Source organism: Hevea brasiliensis, chromosome 8 (assembly GCF_030052815.1).
Source record: "Hevea brasiliensis isolate MT/VB/25A 57/8 chromosome 8, ASM3005281v1, whole genome shotgun sequence".
Lineage (NCBI taxonomy): Eukaryota > Viridiplantae > Streptophyta > Magnoliopsida > Malpighiales > Euphorbiaceae > Hevea > Hevea brasiliensis.
Window position 1 is genome coordinate 23,224,179 of NC_079500.1, and position 18,618 is coordinate 23,242,796.

The 18,618-nt window shown below is 27.3% G+C and overlaps 1 protein-coding gene across 1 annotated transcript; it reads right to left on the reverse strand.

The window, feature by feature from the left end:
* Positions 1 to 430: 430 nt before the first annotated feature.
* Positions 431 to 1,131, reverse strand: LOC110663519 (precursor of CEP16). The gene has a single exon (XM_021822855.2). The coding sequence runs from the start codon at positions 896 to 898 to the stop codon at positions 590 to 592; it is 309 nt and encodes a 102-aa protein (XP_021678547.2). The 5' UTR covers positions 899 to 1,131; the 3' UTR covers positions 431 to 589.
* Positions 1,132 to 18,618: the final 17,487 nt, after the last annotated feature.

Genomic DNA, 18,618 nt, shown 5'->3' on the forward strand with positions numbered 1-18,618 from the left:
ATTATATTGAATGTTTATATTAAAATTAATATAAAATTAATTAAGATTTATATAGTGAGTAGAAAAATTTAAATATAAATATTTAATTTATTTATTATTAAATTTATTTTTATATAAAATTAAATTTATGATAATGACATCTAACTAAAAGTAAAAGTTATTTTTTGATTTTTTTTTACCTGATTTAGTTGTCATTATTTTTTATTTTTATTTATAAGATTATGGGCCAAAAATGAATGAAGAGAGACAGAAGAGAAAGGTGAGGCAGAAAAAGATTGGTGTGACATTTGGACGTAACGTATATTTATTGAAAGAAATACATTATCACATATTATTGAAATATCAATTCATTAATCTGAGTATTTAATTCATAATAATCAATTAGCAGTTAAAAAAATTCATAATAATCAATTACAAAAAAAATCAAAAATTCAAATTTTAATATCCCTTTTAAAATCTTTCTATAAGAAAAAAGGTAATACAACAGTAATAATGTCATTGACTATGAATAATATACATATTGTAAACAAAAATCAATAGAAGAAATAACGAACTCTCTTTCCCATGGCTTTGGAAAACACAATTCTTTTCATGGGTGATCGCCAGTAACATACTTGTGCCCTTCACCAGGGCTAGGACCAGAGTCCTTAGCCGCGCCAAGAGCTTGGAAATTTTTGTACCCATGCCCTATACCAGGACTCGGCCCTGATTTCTTCAGTGCTGCAAGAGATAATCCTTTCACTACGCCTTCAATCTCTTTAACAACATCCTCATGCAATCTTGAAGCTCCACTCAACAGAAGCCTAGCTTCTGCGCCATGGAGCATGCTTGTGGAAAACAAGAGAGAACCCAGAAGAAGAGTAGAGAAAAGGGTAATAGATTTTTGTTCTCTGCCCATGATAGAGAAAGGTCTGCTGCTAATTCTTGGCTCGATAGCTAGCAAGCTAGCTAGCAATTTCGTTTTTCTTTTCTGTGATTAAAGGAAGAATGGGATCATGGGGCTGTATTTATAGTGGGCATTAGAGGATTTCAAGGTAGTTTGGGGGGATTGTTTGACTAACATGGGTATGCACTATGAATTCAAAGGCATGTGGAGATTTTAGAATTATTAGTTATGTTGATTTTTGATGTGCCGCCACCTCTAGTTCATGGAATTTAAAGAACCATAAGTGTAGTTTCTTTGAAAAGTGATATTCTTGTAGCTAAAGAAAGGGTAATAAGATAATGTGATGGGTCAGTTTGGTTTTTGAAGTGGACATGTGAATGCTAGCATTAACAAAGTCAATATAGCTAATTTTTTTAAAATTTAATATCTCTAAATATAATTTTTTAATTGTCAATAGTTATATATTATTTTCTTTTATAAGATGATTACATTGTTCTAAAAAAAATTATAACCCTTTCAATTGTAAAATCAACCCAATTGATTTTTTTTATTGAGTATAATAATGATTTAGATAGTATTTAATTTGACTTATAAGTTAATTAAAGTTAGTTATAAATTAAAAATTATAATTATATTAATATTTAATTTTATTTATAAGTTAAAAAATATATTTAAAATAAATCAAAAGTTATAAATAAAAATATTTTATTTATGATTTTTCTTTATTTATTTTAAAATTATTTTTTAATCAAATAAAAATTATATTATCTTAATAATTTTTAAAAATATTAATATTATCCTATTTTTAAAACTATAATATTTAATTATATATTTTTTTTTATAATTTTAATTAAATATATTACTTTTAAGTACCTTTTAATCAAATACCTAAATTATTTAAAAATTATTTTTAAATAATTTTACCTAATAACATTATTTTTTTAATTTAATTTATAAATTAAAAAATATATTTTAAATTAAAAATTAAAAATAAATAATCAAACTACATATTCTTTTAAACTCAAAATTTAATTTTAATTTAAAAATAATGTTAATCCTATCCTTATAAAAAGACCATGTAAATATTCTCGGGTTGAATTTTGAACAGTGAAAACTGGGATGCGTGGCAAGCAAGTGACGTGGCAACAAAGTTGTGACGGCCACGTCAAAAGGTCTAATAAGAAGTGAAGTGACAATTCTATTAAAAGAAGCAAAGTGGCAAACCAATGGCTGTACAACGCACAAGTAATATGGAAAATCTTACATCATCAATCATGATCAATAACTGCATGATCGTTACCTGTTTAAATTTATAGCTAATTAAATTCTTTATTTTTATAGTTAATTTTTGGGGCTCTTTTACAGCCATTAAGCAATAAAATATGTTGCCTGCCCAATCTTTGCCTTATGTTCAAACTATAGCCTTAGCATGGAGCATTTTGATAGATATACGTCAAGTGAAGACAAACTACACCAACTTATATATATATATACACACACACACACAATAGCCTTAGCATGGAGCATTTTGGTAGATATACGTCAAGTGAAGAGAAACTACACCAACTTTTATATATACACACACACACTCGCATAAGCACTTACATTATGTTTAGGAAATTTTTTTGGAGGGAAAAGAAAATAAAATATATTGTTTTTTGTTTTTTTCTTTGCTTGAATAAAAAGGGAGAAAAATAAAGAGAAAAAAGATAAATATGATAATTTTATCCTATATATTTAAAAAAAATTTTAAAAAAAGATAATATTATAATATTGATGTATAATCTCATACTTTTGTTATTTTCTCTCCAAATTGGAGAGAAAATAACAAGAGAAAAATAAGTGTTATTTTTCCTCTTCCCATTATTTTTCTTTCATTTTCAAATAAGAAAAATTGCTGATCTCAATTTATTTTCTCTTATTTATTTTCTTTCCTCCTCGTATCCAAATAGTGTGTTGGTAATTATACAATGTCCGAATCTTGAAGTAAAAAGACTAATAATTACTTAAAACACACAACAAAGATTTAGGAGTTCACTCTGATAATTAAGTTAAAGAAAAAATAATATATCTGTTGAAAGATGAATTCACTTGGAAGTTAGAAAGAGGGAATCTCTCTATCGCTTGTGTCTATTTCTTGTCAAGTTTGCTCCCCAGACGTAGACTACATACAGGTTGGTAATCTTGGAAAGATAGAATATCACCGCATAAACATAACATTAAGTTATAAATGCAACTCTCGAGGGGTCGAACACTATCTTTCCTGCTTTCCTTAATTTCCTCTAAAAGGCTTTTGAAATTTCATAATAGAAGCAAAATCGTAACTCAAAAAACGAAATAAAAATAGGGCTATTAGTAGGTCGTTTGATTTTGCTATGGACTCGACTTAGTTCAAATTATATTTATAATGTATGAATTATATGGCAAACAATTGATGTAATTCAAATTTGATAATACCGTGAAATGATAATGATTGAATTGATTTAAGTAACATATATCATATCTAAGTATAATTATAAGCACACAATGATTAAAGTACTTTTATATTAATAAGAGTTGGAGATCACTCATGTTTAATATGATCAATTGAGACAATAGGAACAAGTCTTCGAATTCAAAAGGTTATTCAATTTTAAGATGTGAAAATATCAATGAGCTTGAACATTTTTAAAAGGTAAAATAACAATTTATAATTTAATCTGACATATAACAAAAATTACATTTTAATTTCTGTATTCTGTATGAAAAACAAGTCTTTGAGATATGTTTCTATTAACGAAAGTCATTATGTTAAAATTCAACGTTAGTAAATTTAAAACTGTAATAGTTCATTACATTTTATTTTACTTTTTGTAACAATATATTCCCATGAATTTAGATCGGCTGCTTTGATTATGGTTGACTAAATATGAATTTTAATAGAAGACTATTTTATTCATAGAAATATATTTCAAGGGCTAATTTGTCTCTAAAAAAAATAGAGAAACTAAACTATAGTTTTGTTATATTTTAGAGACAAAATTGTTAAATACCAAAAATTTTTTTAACTAATCAATTATATTAAACTGATACATTAATGAACCAATCTACATTTAAATTCAGCTTTAAAACTCCGATTTATTTATTTATTTATTTTTCAGTATTTACTCTAGAAATTCATATATCAAATTAATGTACATGAACAAAAATATAACAAAAAGAAGCCTTGAGCACACATCAAAGCTCTGCATGGAAAATATCGCATGAGCCTAGGTTACTAACAAATTTATCTAAAACTATTGATCCTCATAATTCCTCAAAATATCCGTAGAAGAAATATTAATGCCATCATAAAAGATACTTCCATCTGTATTTAACTTCACCCACCCTGGAGGATGATTCCATCCTATAAGAGCCTTTTGCTTGACTGCCTGACCTGAAGAAATATCCACTTTACTAACATTATGAGCAATGACATTAACTTGATTAGCAATAAATCCCACTAGTAAGAAGGTGGATTGCCATTTTCCATATCCACCAAATCGCAACACCAAACACCAAATTCCAATCAAAAGATAGTCTCCCACAGTCTGCATTGAAATTCCAATTCAACCAATTCATAAGTGAACCATTGAAAAATAACGTCTAATAAGTAACTTAAAAAAGATTAGACCAAATAGGGTAAGCGAAAGGGCGGTCTTGTAAATTATGCAAAACATCCTAAACTGTAGCATTGCAAAGCTCACATCCTCACCATTTCGCAAAGTTGAAGGCAACAAACAAGCCATAATTGTAACAACAAAACTCAGAACAATATCAGAAAATAAATCCCATCTCCAACCATCCTCTGGAGCAACAAAAGAAGATACATGCATTCAAATGAGGAATGTTAGAATTCTAATGAACCTTGTAACAACTCAAATTTGGACTATTACCAGTGCTAAAGCACTGGGAGGTATAAGGCTACCAGAATCCATAACAAGTCTAATCTTGACCTCTCCTTTTACTCTTTTATATAATCTCTTTATAAATATAGTCAGTGAGACACATTAATATATTATTCAAAAAATATTAATTCATTTATTATTTCTCAATTTATCAACAGATTCCACTTTCATTCCATGCAGCTCATCTCATAAGGTCTGTGCAAGACTTTCTATCTACAAAATGTATAACTTAATTACATCAAACCTTGGAGCATATTTATCCAAAATCTATCGGCTGCTACTGTAACATCCCGTGCAGAAAGGGAAGGTCTCGGCTAGAGCGGTCCTCTGGGAGGGCAAGACTCGCCGATGCCCTTGTCCAAATGGGGGACAGGAATGAACCGAGTCCCACATCAGAAAGGGAGGGGAAAGTGAGTGCCATATAAGTGACAAGCCTTCTAACTTGGATAACGCCCTTTTGGGCCTCAAAGAAATGGTCTAAGGGACAAAGCTATGAGGTCAAGTGGGCCAAGCGGATAATACCATCCAGTGGGCCAGAAGAGGCGTTACATATGGTATCAGAGTCGACCTCCCTCAGTATGGTATAGTTTGGGGATGAACCAAGCAGAAGCTAGTGAGCCTATAATATCCCATGTAGAAAGGAAAGGTCTCAGCTGGAGCGGTCCTCTGGGAGGGCAAGGCTCGCTGGTGCCCTTGTCAAAATGGGAGGCAGGAATGAATTGAGTCCCACATCGAAAAGGGAGGAGAAAGTGAAGGGCCATATAAGTGATAAGCCTTCTAACCTGGATAGCATGCTTTTGGGCCTCAAAGAAGGGGTCAAAAGGATAAAGCCGTGAGGTCCAGTGGCCCAAAGAGGACAATACTATCCAATGGGCTGGCAAGGGCATTATAGTTGCCTTACTCATGTCCTTGAAGGGTATAGATAAAAAAAAAGGGTAGTGAATATATAAATCTAATGAGTAGAGAATTACGTATGAGGAAAGAAAATATATTAAATGAATACACTTCAAGCATATGAATGCATCATTTATATGAATGGTTACACAAGTAAGTCACCATAAGGTGGCTATATCACCAAAGGTTCCCTAGCCATTTCTATAACAACATAATTCCAATGTGCTAGGCCCATTAAAGGAGATCTTCAGGACTTACTCTTAACATTCACATAATGGATACTAGAGACACATAATTCATACATTACCCAAGGCTATTTTTATAACCCTGGTATTTGGATGTTAAAGACACAAATTGCCTTACCTAACATCTATTTCCTTTACTTTCATATATGAGCTCGTGATGCATGCATACCCTTCCCTTTACTTTCTTTTACCTTTCCCATTGGGAACCATTGGAAACCATTGGGACCCATTGGGTCATCCAAGCAACCACACATAGCACAGTAATAGTATGGAGCATCTTTGTGAATAAACATATAACATAAATACATATGTAACTCCTATATGCAATATATCTATTTAAAGTAGTTAAATGATGCATGAGTGATTTATGCATAGTAAAACATGATTTAAGAAACCATTTTGTAATTTATACTCACCAGCACACTAATCCCCTTAATCTTAATGTTTACTTCTAATTAGGTCCCCTCATTTACCTTTAGTCCTTAAAACTCTATTCCTAAGTCTATAAATAGAAATACATAAAGTATATTTAGTTAACTATTTTATTAGAACTTAATTATGCTTATATTTAAGCTGTAGGCAAATCTTCAGCCGTCGATCTTATGCATCTTTAGCTCCCGAAGTTGCATGAATGAGGTTCCTACTATTTATGTTACTATTTACTTGACTTGCATTTTCCAGGAGCCCTATCTTAAGTTTATTCTTCTATTTACCCATTCAACCATCCCATCACTCATTCTCAAGGCCCTTATCACCATTCCTTCATTTAGATGGGTTTCTACCTTAATGTTATTCATTTAGTTACTTTTGCTTCTTTTTAATCAATCAATTCATAAATCCCCTAATACCTAAAATTATTTTTAAAAGAAATCCTACAATTTTATTTTCCTATTCTATTATTCAAATCATTAAGTTAAAAGAGCATAAATATAAGAAATACTTACTTGTTGATACTCCAATGGTTTCCCGTTTTTATGTTTTCTCCCTGTTACTTTGAATTCCCTTTTTCTAATCCCTTCTAGTATTCCTAAGGCTAGATGTATTTTAGTTTTCTCTTATTTTACAATGTTTAGAGAGGAAGAAAGAAATGATGTAGAAAAGGGAGGAGAAGAAGAAGGAAAGAGAGGATGGGAAGGTTCTAGAATATGGGAGAAAAGAGTTCTGGTAAATATCTAAGTTTTCTTCCTTTTATATTTTGTCTTCCAAAGTTCGATAGCCAAAGTTAAAATTTTTGGCCTCTGAAGCTCTATTGTTGAATGACCTAGAATCCCAACCCTAATTACTTAGTTACTATTTTAATTAGTATTTGGGTTACTCTTTCATATTGTCATCACCACGACTAGGGCTTCTATTACCCTATTATGGGGGAACATTCTACCTCGTAGAAGTATATTTTGACCTACACTAGTGAGGGGTTACAAACTTGCCCCATAAGATGAAGAAAAAAAAAACCATTAGTCTTGCCAAAACTTAGTTGTTTGACAATTTTTTACTACCCAACTCACCCTATCAAGTATCAAGTACTAAAGGCCAACAAGGAAAGATAGCACACCAAAGGGGAAAGGCTCAAGCATGGAATAAAGAAGCAAAAATCCATCCTAACAAAATTGCACTTATTATGGGCATGTTTGGTTTAACTATTGGATATAACTGATAACTAATAGTTAATAGCTGATAACTGATGATAGCTGATTTATGTAAAATATTTGATAAAATTATATCTAATTGTTCTTATTCATATATAAAATGACTAATAAAAGTATATCTATCATATAATTTATTTTGTTATTAAAATAAATATATAATTATTGATTTATTATATTATATTATATCATTCATTATATTATTAAAATTAATATAAAAAAATAATTTAAAGAAAACGTAATTATAAAATAATGAGAATATATATATATTATAGAAGACATGAAAAACGTAAATGTTATAAAGAAAGTAAAAATATAAAAATAGAAAAAGTATGATGTTGGCTTTGGTTTGAAACTCTGAATCATGTTTCGTCAATCATATTTGAAACCTTGTAAATGAGTATGAATTGTGGTCAATAAAAATATTGTGAAGTTACATTACAGTTCATCAATAACTCTAATTATAGAGTTGATCCAAAAAACATCTAATAGGTATTTTATTAGTTGTCAATTACTTTTTTAAATGATTTACTAAACAAATAGGTTCAGCTAGGGGTGTAAACAAATAGGCTTTTTTTTTTCAGGCTCAAGCTCGGCTCGTTATATATATACTAAGCTCGAGCTCTATTCGAGTTGGCTCGTATTAAACTTATTTATAATATAAATGAACTAAGTTCGAGCTCAACTCGTTTATAATAAATTAAGCTCGAATTCGAGATTGACTCAAGCTCGTTAATATTATTATATTAAAATAAAATTTAATTTGAATAAAATAAAATAAAAATTAATTTAATTATAATTAAAAATATATTTAATTTTAATTAAAATAAAGTTAAAATTGAATAAAAAAAGTACTAAAGAGCCCATTTGAGCTCCACATGCTAGCTTGCTAGCCAACCAACAATAAATTAGGGAGGAGTAGCTTCCATTTTATAAGGAAGCCACAGCTCCCCTTACTTATTTCTATCCGATGTAAGACAAATCCTACATCAGGATTTTTCTTTTTAATTTATTAACTTTTATTTATTAAATTTTAACTTTTATTTTTATTTTATATAAATAATTTACTATAATAAAGGCTAATGGCACAATATAATGTATAATTAAAATTTTATCATATTTATTATTATATTTATAAATTTTTAAGGTTTAAATTTAATTAAAATCATATTTACATTATACACACACTCAATCTAATTTCATAGCTCTTAACTAAACTCAATAATATTATACTTTAGTTGAAAAGATTACTATGCAATATGCAATACAAATTCAAGATATTATATGATATCAATATATTAATTATAATTATAATTAGGTCAATTACACACAATCTAATTTCATAATTCCTAACTAAACTTAATAGTATTATGAATTAACGAAAAGGAATATTATGTGATAATATTAATGACAATTATAATAAACTCAATTACACAATTGTATATATATACACACACACATAATCTAATTTCATGGCTTTTAACTAAACTTAACAGTATTATGATTTAAATTTAATACATTAACAATTTAATTTTTAGGGAATAAGTGGACAATATTAAGTAGGAAAAGATTTAAGAGAGAAATTTTTGAAGGATATATAAAAAGAAAGTGCTTAGAGAGAGAGGAGTGTAATAATAATGGATAGATAGCTTAGTATTAAAATTGAATATTAATCTTTTAAATGTTTAAATTTCACATAAAAGAGGAAGAGATTGAAAGGAAGAGAGACAACGTATGGAGAGAAAGTAATAATAATTGTTAGATATATTTGTGTTAATTTTGAAATTTAATCTTTTAAAAGTTTAAAATATTGATAGAAGAGGACGAGAGGGAGAGAGAGATATGTTTCATGTTTCAAATTGTAATTTTAATTTATTTAACAATTTAATATTGATAAAATAGTTTACAATATTTTTTATTTATTTATTATCTAATATTCTAAATTTATTCTTATATAAAAATTAACTTATTTTTGTAAAAAAAATAAGTCTAAAGCACAAATAACTATATAATTATAAATATATTTTATATATTGTTTATATTATATTTTTAAATAATATATTATTTTTTAAAATAATTATAAACAAAATAAATATATTTATAATATTATGCAATTAAAATAACTAATATAAATATTTTTATAAACGAGCTAGCTCATGCACCTATTCAATGAGCAAGCTCGCGAACTTATAAAAGAGCCGAGCTTAAACTTGATCTCGAGTCTAATACTGTTGAGCTCAAACTCGGCTCGTTTACTAAACGAACATAAAATTCGAGCTCGAACTCGGTTTGTTTAGAAAATGAGTCGAATTCAGTCGAACTTTTATTGAATTGAATTTTAAATAGCTCACGAGCAACTTGATTCATTTATACGCCTAGGTTCAACTATTTAAATACCTATCAACTATATCTAATAACTGAATTAAATACTTCAACGGAAAGCATGAAGCCATAACCTAGTATCTCCAAACAAGAATGGTAAACCTGTGGATCTTAGAGTGATTCACCCAAAAGCAATTTATATTAATCGGCACATAAAGTTAAACTAACTAAACCAATAAAAGCTGTATATGTTTTTGTTTATAGTAAATTATATGAGACAAAATTACGTAAAATGGATAAATGATCCACCAATCAAAACTAATGATGATTGCCTGCACGTAAATGCATCATTAAACCACTGTGGAAATGGATCAATATTAAAAAGAAAAAAGAAATTTTCTAGTCTTTTGTTTCGTGAAGCCATAGCCGACAGACGACAGTACTTGATTATCCAAAAATAAATCAAAGTTATTTACTCAAATTAAAAGAACGTGAAAATGAAATATTCCAAACATGTCATATAGAATCCTTTACAAGATTTAGACGTTGGACATTTTTTAAAATCAGATGTGAAACTACACACATCTTTTCTTGCCTTATTTTTTTTTCTCATAAAATTTTATAATTCATTAATAAGCATGATATGATAAATACAGTATAATTTTCTTGTTGAAGGGTTGTGCTTTTTTTAATTTCGTGTATATATGTATATTCTTAATAATTAAAAAAATATAAATATAAATAATTATAATATTATAGTCTGAGAAATAATCTGAATATAGCATAATAATTTTTCAGATGATAACCGGTGATTTTTCATTCTTTTCTTGCATGAAGTCTTCAACTTCATTCATTCTTCATTTTGGCAGTCAAATTTTGGAAACTCCTTATTATCTGCCGCTAAAACAGACAAATAAAATAATAGGGCTCTCGTTTGTTCTCCAAGAAAATCAGCAGAGATTTTAGACTTTGTTTCCTCTCCACGGACAAAATATAGGAAATATATTATTGTTTATGGGTCTGGAGATGCGTAACAAATTGGACTTCAGATACTTACACCTGACTCATCCCATTTATTTAAACTCATCAAAATTGAGCTCCAGCCGTCTGTTATTCTATTATAATCCAATAATTAAATTATATTGATGAAATTTAAATGTTTTCATAAGAGAAAATTTATTTTTAATTTGTTTGGATTAATAATTTTTAAAAAATTTTAATTATCAGTTTGATTATCTCTAAATTGATAACTGAATTATTAAGTTTTTATTAATTTAATTTTATTAATATATAATATTATATACTTTTAATAATTTATATGTATTCTTTTATTAATAATATATCACTTTTATCATTTTTATAAATAAAATATAATTATAAATGTATTTTTAATTAATATTTTATTATATAGAAATTATATATTCTAATCTTTTTCAATTAATTTGATTATATTTAATAATCAACCAAAAATTTTCTATAGCATTTTAATTTGATTTAATTATTAATTAATTTAAGAATAAAAAATTAATTAATTAAAATTTTAATTTGATTCAACTCGATTAATCGAACACTACTTATGCTTATTTTGAAAATTAAAATATTGACCCAATGAAAAAAAAATTATAGGTAATTTTAGACATTCTTTGTATTCGATAAATTACAGTTGAACCTTGACTACAATCTGTTACATTACTCATGAATTAATGAGAGAGAATTAAAATTTATGGACTAAATTTCTTAATTTCTCGATTTAAAGTTAAAAATATAAAAAAATTAATTTCTTAATTTTTAGATTAAATTAAATTTAAATTAAAATTTTTAATTTAATTAAAAAAAATTAAAAATAAATTAAATTAAACTTCCTTAACAAATATAAAAATGAAATTAAGCTCTAAGCCAAACATAAATACAGACTAAATAAATTGCATATTTCTACAACATTGTCAAATCAAATCAGAATATTTCGTCAATTTTTGATCTTGCTAAGAAAAATATGCACGAGTTAACTGAACCAAATTTTTATGGTGTTAAGTGACCTAACTCAGTGGCACGTGTTGGTGTATCACATTGAAGTGCTTCATCAAAACTTTACAGTTGCAAAAAAATAAAAAATAAAAAACTATATTTGCTAAAATTAAATATTTGTTGAGGAAAATTAATAAAATCCAATTAAAGTGAGATAAAAATAATTAAAATTACAAAACAATAAAAATCAATCAAAGCTGAATTAAATAGATCAATTGAAATTAAACAAATATTTACTGAAGAGAATGTCAAAATAGAATAACAAACAATTAAGGCACAATAACAAAGAAATGAAAATTTAACTGATTGGTGAATTAAGTTAAATTAGAACTTGAACTAACTAATGGAACTTGCGGTAAATTTCCTAAGCTAATTGATTGATAGTAATTGATGTTGTCTGGTATTCTTGGATCACCCAATAAACATAATCGTATTCTGGATTGCCTAAAACCATAAAGAAAGTGGGATTGGTAGCTACTCTAACGCTCAAGTTAGATAGTGATTTATAGAGTATATTCTGAGATTAATGAAATAGTATAATGGCTAAAAATATATGATTTACCTGGGTAGGCATTGGAAGCCTATTTATATGGTAATAAGAGAGACACTAGTATGATTCTTGGACTTCTATTGATTAGTATCAAGTTACATGTCTTCGTACGCTACAAAAATGTACCCTATCAATGTGATTCCTAGAGATAATCCCTTTTACTATCCTAATGGCTTTTGTCCTGTCCACATCTTTTCAAACTCGTTTTTACCTGTCCAAGCTCTGTTCGAACTAATTCATCTGATCGGTCCTTTCGATCTCCTTGTATTCAGACTTAACACATTCTAATTAATATCAAATCTCCGTCTTCGGACTGTTTCAATGTTGAATCGGATTTCTATTTAATCGGATCATTGGAATCAACCTATTAAAAATTGGTTTGAATTTTAGGGCATACTATATTAGTAATTAATTATGTGCAGTCTACAAAGAATTGTATGGTACTTTTTCTATATATTAAAATATAATCGTCCTATATAACTATTTTGTCATACTTATTAATATCGGTGGTATTACATGTATTTTATTACAATTTATTGTTAAAATATATTCATTATAAACGATTACATGAAATAAATTTTCTTCACCTTATCTTTTAGCCACTTGTCCAATTGGTTGTTGACCGGTTCAATTTAACTGCTTTGCTTGTCCACCACTTATCTGTTAAGAGTTTCCCATGGTCTTTAATTCAATAAAATACTAATCAAGCCAAATCAAAATTAAAATAAGGTGTAAAAATGGAGATTGCAAAACCAGGAAATGATAATTGTATTTTCTTGATGCTAAAGAAAATGTCTAAAAGAGAGGGTCACAGCATGAAACAAGAGCATTGTTGTGTGGAATAGTCAATATAGGGCCTTAAACATGGAGCCACATATTTAGAATTTGTGCATGCAAGGAAGAAAATTTTTAAATTAATAGAAATGATTTGCATTTTATGCTTTTAATTTTTTATTAACGAATTTGGAGATAAAATTTTTTAAAAAAGGTAGTTTTCCAAATCAACCGTAAAAATTAAAAAAAAAATAATGAAATAATTCTATTATCAAATTGATATAAAATTAAAGTTTATAAATAAAATATTAATAAACTTTAGTTTAATGATATCGAAATCGTCTTTAAAATTATAAAATTTTTTTGTTTGAATTTCAATTAGAGTGAATTATATTAAAAAAATTATTGATAATATAATTTAGTAATATTTAAACTCTTTTTATTATTGTGAAATTTTGACTTTTAAACTTAAGTAAAAAATTTTTGCGTATCCTTTAAAAGATATAAGAAATCAATTTAATAAGGTTTTATTGACTAAAAAAAAATTGATAATATTTATAAAAATTTATCCATAATATTACAGATAAAAATTAAAATTCATATTATTTACATTTTTTTAGTTATATTCTTTTTATTTATTTTTATTTCTCATATTTAGATTTTTTTTAATATAAAATTATTTGTCACATTTAAAAAATTAAAAGCATTAATTTTTTTAATTTTATCTTTTATTTTTAATAAATACAATAAATATTTATATAAAAAGTAATTAAGTAAAAAAAGAGTGGTTTAATCAATTATTAATATATTTTTATAAAAATAATTTTTTTAACATTTTTTTAATTATCATATAAAATTTAAATATGATAAATAAAAATATACAAAGAAATATAAGCTTTATCTTTCAATCAAAATTGGCAATTTGCAAGTTGACAAGTGGGAAATTATTGAAGTCAACTTTGAAATGAAGACGTTACTAATCAAGGGGAATTCATTCATGTATCTAAAAAGGGCAAGGAATAAAACCAGCCATTATTTTAATTTGCGAGGTCTTTGGTCCCCTACCTGGAGGCTGCGGCAAAGTCATACGTAGAACGTGTAGATCAATGAGACCCTCGTCCGTCGTCCACCCATGAGAATTGGCATTTCCACTCTTTCTTTTCAGACTCTTGCACTTTTGCACTGCAGATGCTTTCTTCCTTTTCTCCAAAATTTATCACTATTTTCATTATTAGAATCTTTATTAAATAAATTTAAAAATAAAAAATAATTTTAGTTATTCAAATATTTATTTTTCATAGGTATTTGATACAAACCTGACACAAGCTGATTTTGGTTCTACGAAGGTATGAATCTGAATTAGCTCTTAAGGTTCTCTTACGAAATTAGTTCAAATTCAGGTTTTGATTTCAGTTCAAATTAGTTTGTAGTGTAAGAATTAACTAAATTAATTTTTATGAAATTAATTTAGTTAATTTTATTTTAATTAATCTATTACTTAAGATAAGTATTAATTAAATATATGATAATTATTGAATGATTATTGAAAAGAAAGAAGTTGGTAGTATTTTCAAGCGTTTCAAATAGTTTCAAGGAGTGGGCAAATAACTACTGCTAATTGTAGAACGTGATAAAGTATCTTTCAGAGTCTTTTAGGTATCTGCAAGAGTCAGATATGCAACATGAAAAAGGCTCCTAACATATTAAACAACAACTCAATTAGATTCTAATAGTCTTTTATTTTTTCACAGCTCTTGCATTTAATTTCAAATATTATACTTTCTTTTCAAGCAATCAAAATATTTAATACCAATTCACTTGCCTTTAATTACTTATTATTTGTCAGATTGACGAAGTTGCGTATAATAGAATCAGTTCTTATAATCATTTGATCTGATAAGTTAAAGCGCAATTCCAAGTAATATACTCAGTATCTGACACATCCCCGTAATCATAACCTGTGAGATAGCTAAATTATTTCCTCAAAAGGAAATAGTTACCAAATTCAATTATTTATATTTTTTGAAAATTTATCAAATTTTTAAATGAAAAAACATAGTTTTAACTCGAAATTGAATTAGTCAATTTTGATCTAATTTTGATCGGTTTAATCCTTATTCAAGTCAACCATAATTTTACTAGTTAAATTAAACCAATCTGATTTCAATCCAGTTCTAATTCTAATGCGAGCTCCTTACCTTACCACATCTAACTAGATATGTGGTAATTTATTTGTTTTTTATTTTACTACATAAAAAGTTAAAACAAAAAATTAATGGTCTAATAATTAAATACTTATCTTATAGTAGTGAAAAGAAATTTTGACTAAAAAATTCCTTGTAATTTATGAAGCATCGAGAAAGAATAGCTTGTGAAAATCCAATTCTCTCTCTTATCTACTATAACAAATCTTTATTATTTATTATTCATTAGTGTCTCAAAATCCTACAAGACAATTGCCATGTGCTTTTACTTCCCATTTCAAGCGTTGTTAATTAGATTTTTTTTTTTTTTTCAAAAGTATTTTTTTTCCAACCTTACAATTGTATATTATTATCCAGGTAAAATATTCAATTTAATTTCTATATTTATTGGGAAATCAATTTAGTCAATAGTTAAAAAGTTTTAATTTAAATTTAATTTAACTTAAAAATTAAAATTTACAGATTAAATTTTTTAATTTAAATAAAAAATTAAGGAGTTTAATTTGTTAATTTTTAAGACTAATTTTTTTATTTAAGTTAAAAAATTAATAAGCTCAATTTCTTTATTTTTTTTTATATTTTTAGGTTAAATTGTGTTTAAAATGAAAATTTTGAGCCAAATTGAATAAAAAGTTGAAAATGAATTAAATTCTATAAGAGTATAATTGAGTTTTAAACCTTATTTTCTCCGATGCAATTAACTCTTTCTTATTAGCTTTTTACCTTTGAAGAGTATTTTAATCAATTATTAGTAATTTTTTTTATAAAAATAATATTATTTCCTTAATTTTTGTAAAAAATCTTAAAAAGCATTTAAAATAAAATGGAATATCAAACATCAACTTCAGTGCTCTACAATAAAAGCACAACTAGTTACTCTCAGAAACTCCAAGTTCGCATTTTCATCATCCTTCCATAGTAACTTCAAGAAAATCTCTGTGCTATCATCACCTCTGAAAATGAGAGAAATAAGGTGTCCAATTTCCAGTGCTCTTCTACTCATCTTGTTGAGCTTGTTTCTTTTGATATCAGAAGCTGAACAAGTGAAGGGGATGGAGCATTCCTTCAACAGATTAACCCTGCAAGGCATTAAACATTCAGGTCCGAGCCCAGGTGGCCCAGGACACACATCAAGAAAGGCTCAATTTCCAGGACCGGTTAGAGACTCTACTCCAAGCTCTGGCGTAGGAAATTGTTTCTTCAAGGGCATGCACCACTAGCAAAATTGCTTTTCAACATACACGCTATGATTTGTGTAGAATAATTGGGCTTAGCTTCTCTCTCTCTCTCTCTCTCTCTCTCTCTCTCTCTCTCTTCGAATTTTCCTAATATGGTGACAGAGTAGAGACTGAATCTAAATTTATTGTATGAATAATATATTTTTAATTAACGAATCAAGTCATGCTAGGCCACTTTTTATAGTTATTATAACAAATTTTTTTATTTTTTTATATAAACCTGGCTCGTTATCGATCATTATAATGATTTTTTTTTGAAATAAATAATTTTATTAATAAACTTCATGACAAACTAAACAAATTAGAGTCAAGCTAATCCAGGTTGGCCTCTACAACATACCATACCTAAAAATAATAATTTTACTATATTAAGTGCTTTTTTTATTAAATTTGAATTAAAATTTTATAATCCTAAAATATCTCGAATGTCACTAATTAAAACTCAGCGCTTGCTCTTCTCATGCTTCTTAAGAAGTGAGTAACGTATACAATTTGTATAAATATGACCAATACTCCTGTTGAGGTAGAAAATAATGTAACCTACATATATGAGAAATTTTGCTGCATATAATAAATATTGCTAGCTATTGCCCCTGTTTCCATTAAGGTAAATTATTAAGATTCTAACATACATATATAAATTAATCTGCCCATAAATCAATTTTCTCTAATTTTTATAAGTATTTGAATTTTTGGGTTAGATTATAAAATAAAAAAAGAAAAGAAAATATTTTTATTCTTTGTAAGTTTTTTTTTTAATTTTTAATGTGGATAGTTTGCATTTGATCCGTTTAGAGAAATTATTTAATACCATTTTATTATAAAAAAAATTAATTTAGAACTCATGGATTTGATCTAATGTATATTTATAATCCACGATTTATTATTTGTAAAATATAAATTACTCTACTAAATTCTAATTACTGAAAATTTAATATTTTATTTTATTTTATTTTAATTAATTTTAAATTATTATATTATAAAATATTTTTCTCTTTCAAAAGGTCAAAATCATACGCTTCTATTAACCTTTGTTTAATGTTAATTTATGGGATAGAAAAAAGGGAAAGTAATAGATTGAATATCCCCAATTGCGCAACTCAAGTGTTAAAAGTCAATGACTTGATTGAATGCACCAAAAGTCATTTTTTTCAAGAAAATACAGAAATTTCATTCATGCAGGGACATATCCCTTGATAAAAGAATAGCCAGAATCATTGGGAGGATTAGAACTCCGTCCTGCTACAACATTGCCCACTCGTGCTTGGTTAGTTTGCCAATTGGCACATTTATTTGTTTGCCTACAAACAAGAGCTACTTGTGCTAGAGGGCAATCAACTAAAAAGGATTTAATATCCAAAATATAAGATTCAACTTCCCAAGGAAACATAAACTGCTAAGAAGAGATCAGATTAGCTAGCTGCTTCAAATTCATTTTAATGATAAAGGGGAAGAAATTCCTAATGTGGATCCACTTGCAAGCATGACTAAGGGCTTTACACTCTGCTGCGAAAGGAGAAAGGCTAACAAAGGATGCTGAAACACCATCAACCACCCTACCCTTAGAATTGTAACATAAAAAACCCATACTTGCATTTCATGAAACATAATCAAAGGATGCATCAATGTTAATTTGAAACAACCAGCATTTGAAGGGGACCAAGATAAAGACCTATTCGTGGGAAGGCCTACTAGAGCCAGCAAAGAATGATGTTGTGGAAGAGCTATCAAACGCAATTCCTCAATGGCACTCTTAGCCTTTGAAATAGTGAGGATAGGATTAGGCACTTCTGAATTAAGCATCGCATGTAATACCTGCCATTTTTTTATGTTAGAATATTTATCCTTGATGAAATATTCTAGTAAAAATTAACACTTCATTGACAAGGGAGTGGTGGTAAGATGTGAAAA

What these genes read in the sequence shown, in the direction of transcription:
- LOC110663519 (XM_021822855.2), bottom strand. Translation starts at nt 898, where the DNA reads ATGGGCAGAGAACAAAAATCTATTACCCTTTTCTCTACTCTTCTTCTG.